General features: G+C 47.3%; 1 protein-coding gene across 2 annotated transcripts in view; it reads right to left on the bottom strand.

The window, feature by feature from the left end:
* Positions 1-5,624, bottom strand: part of DPP10 (dipeptidyl peptidase like 10) — a 311,266-nt gene extending 305,642 nt beyond the window's left edge. For both annotated transcript variants that reach the window (XM_064451108.1, XM_064451109.1), the window contains exon 1: positions 5,265-5,624. In XM_064451108.1, the coding sequence (XP_064307178.1) occupies positions 5,265-5,336 (72 nt within the window). In that variant the 5' untranslated portion in view covers positions 5,337-5,624. The remainder of the gene's footprint in view (positions 1-5,264) is intronic.
* Positions 5,625-12,170: the final 6,546 nt, after the last annotated feature.

The raw sequence follows: 12,170 nt of genomic DNA, 5'->3' as shown, positions 1-12,170 counted from the left end.
CTGCTGTTTTCAAAGCAAGACACAGAGAACCTGCAAAAAGGCATGGGAACCATGAGGGGAGGGTACAAGAAGCAAGACAGCATTGGCATGATTGCCTTGCCCTGCGTCCACCAGCACAGACCTCTTCACAGTTGTGCTCCTGGCAGATTCCCAGGGCAGAGGGTAGATCAAGCACTGGAAGTTCTCCACATTAGGAAAGTGAGTTTATCTTCAGAAATCACTTCTGAATTTGGGACAGAGAAACACAGTTATGTACTATACAGCCACTTAAAAAAAACCCTCATAGGACTGCTCTCTCAACTACCCAAGATCCTATACTGCACAGACTATTTACAAGATGTCATAAAACAATGCTTCTCAATTACCATGACAAGCATTTCACCAGAAGCGAGAGCCTACTCGCCCCTGCTCCACAGAGCTCAGACCAGCAGAAGACTAGAAACGCAATGACGATGGAAAATGAGCTTCAGGCTTTCTGTACTAATCACCACAATCAGGTACGTGACTGAATTACATCAGAACAGCCGCAACAGAAAGTGAATCAAGGCCATGTTTAGTGTTTGAAAGATGATACATCCTGTGCTTTCTCCTAGCACTTGAATCCTGAACGATATTCCAAACCAGCACAGTTAATACACTTTCACATAAGCTTCTTGTGCTGCTGGTCATATATTCAACAGATATTGCAAGCCTGCAATACTTCTTTCCATGTCCAGAATGGATATAGGATGGCATATATATAGTGTACAAAATAGAATTTAAAATTTAAAGCTAGGAGTTGGATGTTAACTCTTTATCCAATATTCTGGGCATAATAATATAACGTTATTTCTCCACTTTTACTGGCTTTTTCTACCTGATATTTCTGATGTTATGTTGAACCTTGCAAACCAGAATGTTTGATATATTGCTGCAATAAAACAAGTAAAAAGTTCCACCAGGTTGGTAACAGGGAAAAATGCAAAGTCATTTTGGATTATGTACTAGAAGAGAATTTCTTATTTCAGCCTGAAGCCAGCTCTGAACACAACCAAGAGCAGGGGAGATGGACTTGACTACCTGACTAAATCTTTCAAGTTACTGGAACTGTGGTATGTACACGATTAAGAGTTCAAGTTTCTCCCTGACCCATCAAGCTCAAAATGACCTGAGTGGGGCAGGGGAGAGCCCTTTTACCTTGACAAAACCCCATTAAAATGAATACTGCTCTGGACAGACAGAGCTATTCATCAATGTTTTTCCCACTGCAAGATCAGAGTCTGGTTTGGGGGAAAAAAAGTAAGGCAACAAAGTAAGACATAAAAATAAAAACTATTTTGGCTTTAGTCACCACAAAACAAAACACAGATTGTTCTCTTTTGTTCAGATGTACTTTTAGAATACGCCCCTTGTTTGGTGACCACAGAAACTGATCCTGAGACAGACAAAATTCAACTTCTTAAATCAAGGCAGTGAAGCAAACAGTACTCAGTTGTCCTTGTATGTATACTAAACATGCAATTTCAATGCTTACCAAATAATTTCCCTATTTAGCGCAACACAATGCAGTCTGATTTCATTTTTCCTTACCTGTTTTCAAGCAGAATTATGCAGTAGATTCTAAAATGACATACAGTAAAGAAAAAAAATCTGTTTGTTGGGGTTTTTTTTCTATTTTAAAATCAATTTTAAAAAGACCTTAAGTTCTGGAAGAGTAAGAGAGGCTCAGGAGAGAATGATTATAAATTTCAAAGGTCTGTCTTCTATTCACACAAAGAACAGCAAGTAGCACCAGGTGGTGTAGATCATCTGTTTTTTTGTAAACAGACTGAAGCCTCACAAAGGTAATACCTAGAGGAATTATCTTAGTTTTTCATCTGCAAAGACAGCAACATTCATCAACCAGCAAGTCATACCAGTACATTATATTTTTCAAATATGTTGTGTCCACTGACTACCGAATGGTTGTGCCTTCTAAAAACGATCACTAAACATCATTGTCCAAGACCCCAGGACAGTTCTTAAAAGCTACAAGATGAAAAACGCTATTTTTTGTACTCTCTAAGAGGAACTGAGGGAGCCACATTCACTCCCGACACAAGCGCTCAAGTGACAGAAGTCTGAGTGCTCTGATAGAGCTTTCCAGAAATGAGCAGAAATACGAGTAATTTACAGCTATCTTCCTTCCCACAGATATATCATCTGAACATAAAACTGTAATTTTGGCAATAAATATGAGTCATCATTTAGCAAAGAGTTGAGAATAAATCTGGCTAATTTATCAAACCGATTGCCGAAACATCAATAGCACTGTTAATGGAAGTTGTTATTAGATGCCTTGGCCCAGGGGAGGCTGGCTTTAAAAATACCATCAGGGGAAGTGTTGGATATGAAGTTGTATCCAATTTATTTATAGGCTGATGGCTGTGGATGCTTCAGTCAGTCAATCCAAGCTTTTACTTAAGCGGAGAGTCCCAGCATTAGCCTGCTGTAATCTGAAACTACAGCTCACGTTGCAAGCCTATAAATTCACCACAAATGCATCAACTTCAGTATGACTGTTCTCAGGAGTATCTGTAAAACTGGACTTTGAAATCAGGAAAGAGTTTTACACTTAGCAAATCTTAGTGTAATTCCTTGCTCCTTCTTGGACTTCCCACAGGTCCAGCTGCTTCTCCACCAGAACAGATCTGCTGCTCCTGCTATCTCAGGAAACCCCCTCAGGGCAGGTGCAGCTTCTTGTTAAAAAAAACAATAAATAAAGTACAGGTGTCACTTGTAGTGACGCTACGGGGTTATACAAGCTCACCAAGCAAAATGAAATGTTAAAGAAGAGTATCTGGACAGATAGATTTCTTGAAGGTCCCAGGAGGATTCATTTTCCACACGGACAAAGCAGTGACAGTGCTACGGGGCATGCAAAACCAGGGTCAACATACGAACCCCTGTTTGTTTTTCTCCCCATGCCTACCACAGCACCTGCCATGGCTGCAGTTCTGTAAATGCAACTGCAAAAAGCCAACAGAAGCTTCCAACCCATAACATCCCTCTGGTAAGGTCACAGCCACATCATACTGCTGTTCTAACAGCAGTTTCCAGCATAAACCTAGAGTCAGACGCAGCCTGTGTCCAAGCCCTGGCCGGGGCTGAGCTATGATCACGTGGATCTCGGCTGCTGCGAAGGTGCGTGAGTGGCCTTGGTGTTCATGGAGATCCACCAACCATGGCCTCACTCTATTTGGAGCAGGATTTAGGCCTGCATCCTTATTATTAGCATTATTATTATTTACATTTAAAACCATAAAAAGACTTGCTAGCCATTAAAGCAATATTTTCTATGCGATGCTATTATTTACTGGATGTCACCCCTAGCACCTAAGACAACAGGCAATCAAAGTTGATTTGATACCAACTTTTACCAGGAAAACCAAACTCGCTCTGGAAAAACCTGATACAAATATACGGGACTTCACATTTACCGTTCATGCAGCCAGGCACAGCGGATAGACCAGTGGACCCCCACCTGCCACCGAGAGAGGCTGAGAACTCCAGAGCACCCGGGTAATAACATTTCTATGTTTAGGGTAAATTCCTAATATTTAACATGCTTTAAATTGAGAACTTACTGCTGTTCCTCATTATGACTTAAAAGAGCAGATAAACTGGTAATTTTTGGCACATAATATTAAGCCTGCTTTGAAAAGATTTCCACCTCCAACAACAAAAAGCCATTCTAGCAATTCAACATGTCTGAACTGAATATAAAGAAATAAAGATGGTTAAGTTCAAGTACTTGTTATTATATCTAAAAGCAGCATCCCCTAAAGCAAAACAATGTCCCTGCAATCTGAGCTCTGTAAACCTCTCAGACTATTTAAAGTGATCTTGACTTTTCCATAAATTCTACTATTTGCATGAAATATAAGTATTGATGGATGTTACCCATCTTTTCCAGATAATGCAACTTAATTAATTTATTCAAGAAAGCTCCTCAGACTCAAATGTATTATTTTATCAGTATTTGATTAAAATGTGCCATAACACATAGACTTTTCAGCAAAAAGCATACATCTTCAAATTTAATTTAAACGAATGGGTTCACTGATACTGGAAAGACAACTCAGAAGCTTAACGTGCAGGGCTGGATCCTCAGGCACGGGCTTGCCAAAACCTAACTGTGCACAGCAGCAGCTTTCACAGTTGGCGTTTTTCACCCAACGTTAGCGTATCGGAGGAAAATCAAGCTCTGTAGACGCACGTAACGGAGAATGAAAACGCGAAATGGGGCTCCGCACGCCCCGCAAGCCCCGCTCAGCGTGCGGGAGTTCAAAACAGAATGCGGTGAGTCCCGACGATGTGCAAAGAAAAAAAAAACACCTTAACCTCGGAATAGCGTTGGAGTTGGTACATTTGTAGGTGTGTGCGGGCGAGGGCGAGCTGTGCGGCGGGAGGGCAGGTGCGCGGCTCCGGCTGGGCCCCGCCGCCCCTGCAGCGCCGCGGGGCCGGTGGGTGCCCGCGGGTCCCCACGGAGGGGCGGGGGGAAGGGGAACCAGCCCCATCCCGCCCGATGCCTTAGCGCTACCGCCCCGGAGCGACAGACAACGGCGGTCTGGCAATGAAAACTTGGATTTTGCGATGCCGGCAGCCAAGTTCGGCTGCTCCCGCGGTGCCCAGCCTTCACACGCGGAGCCCGCCCGAGACCCGCCCGTGTCGACAGCGACCCGGCACCGAGAGGCACCGAGAGGCGGGGGTACCGCGGGCAGCCTCACCCCCCGCCAGCCCGAGGGACGCGGCTGCCGCCCCGGCGCTGCCCAAACCGCTCCGGGTACCCTCCCGGGGCCGCTCCCGCCCCGCCGCGGAGCGCTCGGCGATGCGGGGCGCGCCCCCGCCGCCCGCTCCGGCCCGCGGCACCGCCGCTCCCCGCGGCCGGCGGCCCTGACTCGGTGCCTGCCGGCAGGGCAGGATCCCGCCCCGGTCCCTGCCCGCGTGTCTCCCCACGGCGCAACTCGCGGGGAAGCGGAGCGCAAACTCCTGCGGGACGCGCCGCCGCCGGGGGCCGGGGCCGACCGACCCGAGGGCAAGGCTGGGTCCCCTCCGGGCGGCCCCAGCGCTCTCCCCGCATCTCTCAAGGCAGCTCCGCGGGACTCCCGCGCTCCCCGGCCGAGCTGCCCCGAGGGCGCCCGCCCCCCCAGCCCCGGACTTTTACCCAGCTCCGCGCAACTTCTCCGGGACGGCGGCCGCCCCCCCGCCCTCCCTCCCCCGGCGCCTCCCGCCGCGGGTCCCACCTGGTCGGGCTGCGGCGGCGGCGGGTTCCCCCTGCCGCCCGGGTGCGCCGGCTGCTCCTTCATGGCTGTCATCGCAGGGGGCTCGGCTCGGCTCGGCGCCTCTCACTGCCGCTGCGGCCCCGAGCACCCCTCCCTCGGCGCCAGCCGCATGACACCAGCCTCCCCTGGAAGTGGCGCGGCGGAGGAGGAGGAGGAGGAGGAGAAAGGGGAGGACGGGCGGGGGGCGCGGAGCCGCCGCCGCGGCAGCGCCGCTACCGCAGTGCCCCGCCGCGTCGGTGCTCAAGGGGCGCCGGGCCCCGCCGTGCCCCGCACCCGGGGGCGGCCGCGCATCACCGCCGGGCGCCGGCCGCGGAGCGCCCCGCGGCGGGCACGGTCTGCCCGCCCGCCCCGCTCCCCTCCCCTCCGCCCCGCCCGCCGTGGGCCGGCCCGCCTCGTCCCGCCGCCGCCAGCAGGTGTCACAGCGGTTCCCGCCGGCCCGGGAGAGACCATCCGCGCCCCCGCCACGGGGGCGTCGCTGCCTGCTGCGGCGGGGCCGCGCTGCCCGGCCCCGCGCCCGCTCTCGGTCCTGGCCCGGCGGGGGCTCCGCCGAGCCCCCCCGGCCGCTGCTGCCCCGCCGCCGGCGGAGAGAAACCACGGGGCGGGGGTGAGGAAAAAGAAGGGGGGAAGGCAGCAGAGCTGTGCTGTTGGGTTCCGCGCACGGCCCCGTGCCCCCGCAGCCGCGGACGCCCCCGGGGCAGGGCCGGAGCTGTCCCGCTGCTCCCCGGCCCCGCCGCGGCGTTTCAGCAGCGAGCGGCCACGGGTGTCTGTGCCGAGCCGTACGGGGACGTCCCCGGGCGTGGGGAGCCCGGCGTGCGGCATCGCAACCTGTTTTCACAAGGCCCTCACCTTGCGAAGCCCGCGGCTGTCAAAAGGGTCTCAGGTACCCATTTCTTGCTGAACTCGGCATAGGAGGCATAGCTATCAGAAAGGACAACTTCAGGGAAGACCTTAGGGACACTATTTACCGTGTGTCCTAAAGCTGTATCATCAGTTGGTGACAAGGGGTTTTCCATAAGGACCAGTAAACGAGACCATCCAAAATGTGTTTCTAACCAGCAAGAAGGAACAGTTGAAAGTGTGAAGGTAGATGGTAACTCAAGGGACAGCGACCACGAGCCTCTGTAAGGGAGAAGAACCTCAAACACAATCAAGCGAAACACTTAGGCTCGGGTTGGGCTGTTTGTTAATTCCGGTGGGTTTCACGAGCCGGCTCACAGCGGGATGGCAGAACGCAGGCTTGTGGCACGGAGGAGATGGCGTGCTGGGACGGGGACGCGTGGCTGACAGGAGCCGCCCAGCGCCCTTAGGCAGCCCGGCTCTCAAGAGACTGCAAGGTAGGAAAGCTATAATGAGAGAAGTCTTTGATCTTTTTTAATATTTTTTGCACCAAACCTTACAAGAAAGGTCAGTTCTGACCGGGTGGTGAGCATAATTAATAGCAGTGATAAAGATCTAAGATTTCAGACTACAGTGGGAACAGGTTAGAAGGGAACAGGAAGATGACAAGGGACTGAGAAATTACAGACCAGCCGGGCACAGAATACAAAGCACTGAGTATTTCCATCTTCCCGTATCACCCATCGCTGTGTTGGCTCCTCCATCAAGCAACAGACAGAATTTCTTTCAAAGTCCCAATGAAAGTTGTAGGAAAAATAGTCAAATGAACTTCGCAAGCACCTAGACGAAAACTAAATGATGAGTAATAGCTACCATTAATTTGTCAAGAGCAGATCATGTCAAACAAATCTAATCTCCTTCTTCAAGAGGGTAACAGGCCTGTGGATAGGAGAGCAGTAAATGTCCCCTATCTTGATTCAGAAGGGCCTCCAGCACTATCTTCTGGGACAGTAGAAACATTATCTGAATAAAACTAAAAGGAGCATCAGCTGTCTCCACTGCATCGTTTCCAGTGGCTCCCAGCCACAGTGCAAGGCTGCAGCGTGGGGGTCTCTCAATGGTCCACGCTGGTGGGGTTTGCGCGCATTTCCATCAGCACCGGGGCGGTGAAGCACTCCCCATGCTTATCAGACCCACAAAAAATAGGAAGCCAGGGAGGATGCAAAGGATGTTGGAGGACGTTGTCAGAGTTAAATGAGATCTTGACAGACTGAGACCTTAAAAACTCACGTGCACTTCTCTAAAAGGACATGCGAGGGTCTGTGCAAGGGACATTACAAAAGATCTCAAAACTGCACCTAAGGCAGTGTCCTGCTACCGTGAACCAGGCAAACAGCGCGCTGTGACGGACAAGCAGGACTACATCCATCACAACACACGGAGAAATCCTGCCCTTGTCAGTACTGGCAGGGCATCCTTGGAAGACAAGGGCGAAGGTCAGCGAATGCACAGCGCTACAGACACGTAACAAGGAGAATCAGAGGTCTGGCAAGCACGCGCTCCAAAGGAAGACTGAAAATTGTTGGGATCAGTTAGTCTAAAGGAGAGGAAACTGGGAGCAGATATGGAAACAATGTTCAAGTGATTAAAAGGATGGAAATAATCTCTTGTGTATGTGGTGGGTCAGATAAACAGCAATAGGGTTAAAAAGCAGGAAGAAAGATTCAAGGTGGGGGAGGGCAATGCCATGGACTGGGTTGCCTTAGGAGGTTTGAGGGCCTCCAGCTCTGGAAGCCAGATAAATGTCTGTCTGGAGTGATATGGGTATAGTTGGTGTTTCCTAGGGTAGGAGAATAGTCTACATGAACTTGACTCAATTTCTTTGTGTGGCTGACTTCAGGATTCCTTTCCAGCATGACACTGAGGACCACCCGCAGCCCCCTGCATGAGACCCAGCTGCAAGAGCCTGCGGTGAGGACTTGCATTGCTCAGCCCAGGTGTCAGTCTGCACAGTTGCTTTCTCTCAGCTCAGGAGTCAGCCGTTCCTGCGCTCCTCTTCACACCACCTCTGCCCTTCCCTCTCCATTTCATAGCGCTATTTTTTCTCTTAAAATGAATTATTTCCTTAACTGCTATACCCTCGCTGCAGTCAGCTGTGTCCCTCTACTTTCCTGCCCTCTGATGCTGTTTCTTTTCATATAGTAATTGCACTATGCAAAGAAAAACAAAAAGGGCAACCAAGAAGCCATTTTTTGTGCGCCAACACCTATTGCTTTGCCTTAATTCCTCAGAGCAGCCTTTACTGCCAATCCTTCCTTTGCATTTGCCGCGTTCTGTAGGGCTCAGGATCTTAGTTTTTCCTGAGCAGTGTATAACATGGGGAGACTTAGATTTTGCCTGTGGCCTCTAGGTGCTACAGTAATACAAATAATAAGTCTTAGAAGCACACATGTTCTGATTCATGCTGTTAATGGCACCGGTCTGTTGCAACTCGACTAATTACTGAGCCCCCATCAGAGCTCAAGAATGCTAATGATTTAGGGTTTGAATGGGCATGTTTCAATAGAGATTACTTTCAGCTTGTTTTTGATGAGATCCATTGTGATGGAGTTCCACTATTAATCAAGAAGGAAAAAGACATTATCAGTGAGTTTGGCTGAAGCTTGGTTATTCATTCACAGTATGTTCACTGTGAGTTTTTATCACTATAATGGAGTAAGATAGGGAGCATAAGTTCCATAAAGGTCATGCATGCTGGTTGTTGGGTATTCATAAATCAACTGGAATTATTGTAAACATTAGTATTTTGGGGTAGGAGTTTGGGGCTTGGCTCTATACAAACTGAGTCTTATCTAAAGCTTCTTAACCAAAACTATTGTTAATAGCACTCGATCATCCCTTTTTTCCTTATTTTTGAATGCTGGTTCATTGGTTCATAACATTGATGCTTTGGGGATATTAAGTTAATTCACCATTTTTTCACTACTGCCCACACCAACTTTTATTTGGGTCTTTTTTAGTAAATTACTGTTCAAAAATAATTTGACTGGATTGTTTAAAAGAACAGGTATTTTACAGCTATTAATGGAACACATCTTTGAAGCTGGAGTCTGATACTAAAACTGATGCCATATGGGTAAAAGCAATTAAGATGTACAGTATTTATGGTAGTTTCGTCTACCATTTTCACCAAAACACCTCATAGTATCAGCAGGGAAAGCACTTAAAGCTTGGGTGAAATAGCTGCAGAAAGAAATGGAATTATGCTCGTGATCAGTTCTTTACAGAGTCCTTACATTAATTCATCTAACTTTCAACTGAAACGTTATGTTACAGACTCCTTGTAATTCCCTCCATCTTCGTCATTACACACAAGATCTGGGTGCATGAGTCAAGACTTGACATGGTTATTTTATCCTCGACATAAACTATCAACTCCATCGGAGTATTACTCGACAGTTACAGCTTGTATCGCATGATGACTTAGTAACATCTATGTTTTGGTGATATAGCAGACTAACAAGTAGTGCCGATTTTGGACAGGCAGCAAGTAAGCCAGGAACCTGTTAGGGGAGTCAAAGGGCTGGAAATATGTGCAAAAGAATATAGCAGAGGATGCCACAAGTGAGGGGAATTCTCCCTTCTCTCTCTTAAGAAACCCCGGTGGTTTACTACTCTCCTGGCCAGCTGCCACTTCAGGCTAGAGCAGTTATTGAGAGCACCCTACATGCCGAACACTGCATATGTGCCATGCGTTAATCACTCCAGTGCCCCTGGGAGGTGGGCTGGGAGGTGCAGTGTCTGAGCTGATGTGAAGGCATAAAACCTGCTTTTAAATAAAGTCCTGGTTATCAAGTGACTTAAGTGCCTTGTGTCACGCAGAGCTGCTGCTGTACAGATCACCACGAAGAGGCACAGTCATTGCTAGCGCAGTGAAGATCTTGTCCCTTCCTTTGGGAGTGAGTTTCATGGTTGGTACGCCTGCTGCTGCTCCAGTGGTGGAGTTTCAAAGAATAGGACTGGAACAGGTGGAACAGGTAGTTTTGTTTTCTGCATATTTTATATAGCCCTCATCACTGTGTAATTAATAAATGTACAGCCCAGTGAAGATGTAAATACTACTTGATTGCTAATTATAAGCATTCCCATAGAAACAAGAAGCCCATTACACCTTTTACATCCAGTTGACCCATTCCTAGTGTCTGTTTTTTTGCCATAAGTCAATTGATCGAGATCAAAAGATGCTTAATCACCTCTAGCCTAGAACTTCAGGTTTATAACTCTCTTGCTAGCAGCCTTACTGCTCAGACCCTTACAACCTGAGAAGTCTCCTGTCATACCACCCACAGCCTCTATGAAGCCCAACAGTGCTGCGTGCATGAAAGCTGCAAAGTCATGGCTTGAGAGCTTGTCAGTGGGTTTTTAGAATCAGATCTTATTATTATAGTCTGATTATGGATTTCTGATTCCTTTTAAAGTTCTAGCAACTGGGCTAAAAAAAAAATCCTTGAAAATATAAAGGTGAATTTAAAGATCAAACCAATGTGACCAAAACCCAAGAGAAGTTAAGGTGATTGTTCTTCACTGGTGTTTTAAGTGGATCTGTGGGCTTGCAAAAACTAAAAATACTTATCCTATGTAGAACCACTCTGAGTCACATAAACCTGAAAAACAGACTGTCTTTTTGTACAGAGTATTTTTTAAATTATGGTTTTAAATGACAGAATATTTGAACTTTGCTGCTTAAGAACTTCTTCGATAGAGGGAAAATTCCAGGCACCTTCTGCGTTCAGAAACACATTATATTATAATGTCTGCTTCAGTGAAAGGCTATTTTCTTTGTGAATAAATTGTACTCATGTTTTCCTTTCCTTGTCTTGTTTTAGAAAAACAATCAATGCAAACACTGACTTAATACAAATAAATGCAAATATATTCCAGCAGGAAAGTAACAGGACTTATTAAAATACACGTGCAAATATTTCAGTGAAAGCAGACAGAACAGGACTGCATTTCCAAAAATACCTCTCATTAACCAATAAAGTGCACAGCCAGCATTCAAGAGTGTTTGAAGGAATAGTTCATAACAGAAGAACACAGAAGCCGTGATTTCAGGTCTGTGCCATCCCCCCCGATTACCTAAAAACATGTGGAGTCATAAATCACAACAGTAGTTTCCAAGAGAAACAGAGACATACAAACACGTGTGTCCGATGCCACAGTCTGAACCTGGGACTCGGGTGGCTGCTACAGTCACCAGGTGCCACTGTAGAGGTCCTGAGGTATCCAAACCATCTGCACTGACTGACAGAGGGTCCTGCAGGACCTTCCTCCCCCACCTCGTTGTGAGCAGGAGCCAGCAGCCAAGCGTGGTTTTCTATGATGTCTTTATGGCTACGGGGAGGAATTTCACACAATCTGAGGAAATTTCTGAGTTGCTGCAATTCTTGCCAGCTTGCTTGATTATATTTGTAAAATATTTCTTCTTACTGATGTTGCAAGAAGCAAATTTGCAAAACATAACTATGAAGTGAAAAACAAAGTAGTAAGTATATTCTGACAATAATATCTGTTCAAAGTTCAAAGGGAAGGCATGCCTTACTCCAGAGGTCTCTGTGAAGTAACTCTATACAAATGTATTAGCGGATTTTAAATCCTAATGGTAGCTCACAACAAAAGATCCCGATTCACATTCAACAAGCTGTTCACTAATATAAAACAGCACTACTTGTGCTCATCACTAAAACTATTTTTACTCAAGAAAGCAGTTATAAAAGTTATGGATTAGGCAGGGAAGAAACTAAACTAGACCTTAGATTTTGAAACCTATATTTCCCCTTCCCTAGCCATCGCACCATAGCTCTAATCTGGAAAAAGTTACTCTAGGAACTCCTCACCCATGAAGATCTGTTATGGCAGAGTTTGCATATGACAACTTTTGGCTTACTTTCTAATTCTTAAGAGGGTACACCTGAAATTGAGGGGAAAACAGTATAATTTGTATTGAGGATCAACGTGCATAGCAAAAAA

The sequence above is a fragment of the Phalacrocorax carbo genome, chromosome 5, assembly GCF_963921805.1.
Source record: "Phalacrocorax carbo chromosome 5, bPhaCar2.1, whole genome shotgun sequence".
Lineage (NCBI taxonomy): Eukaryota > Metazoa > Chordata > Aves > Suliformes > Phalacrocoracidae > Phalacrocorax > Phalacrocorax carbo.
This window is presented reverse-complemented; position numbering and strand designations above follow the sequence as displayed.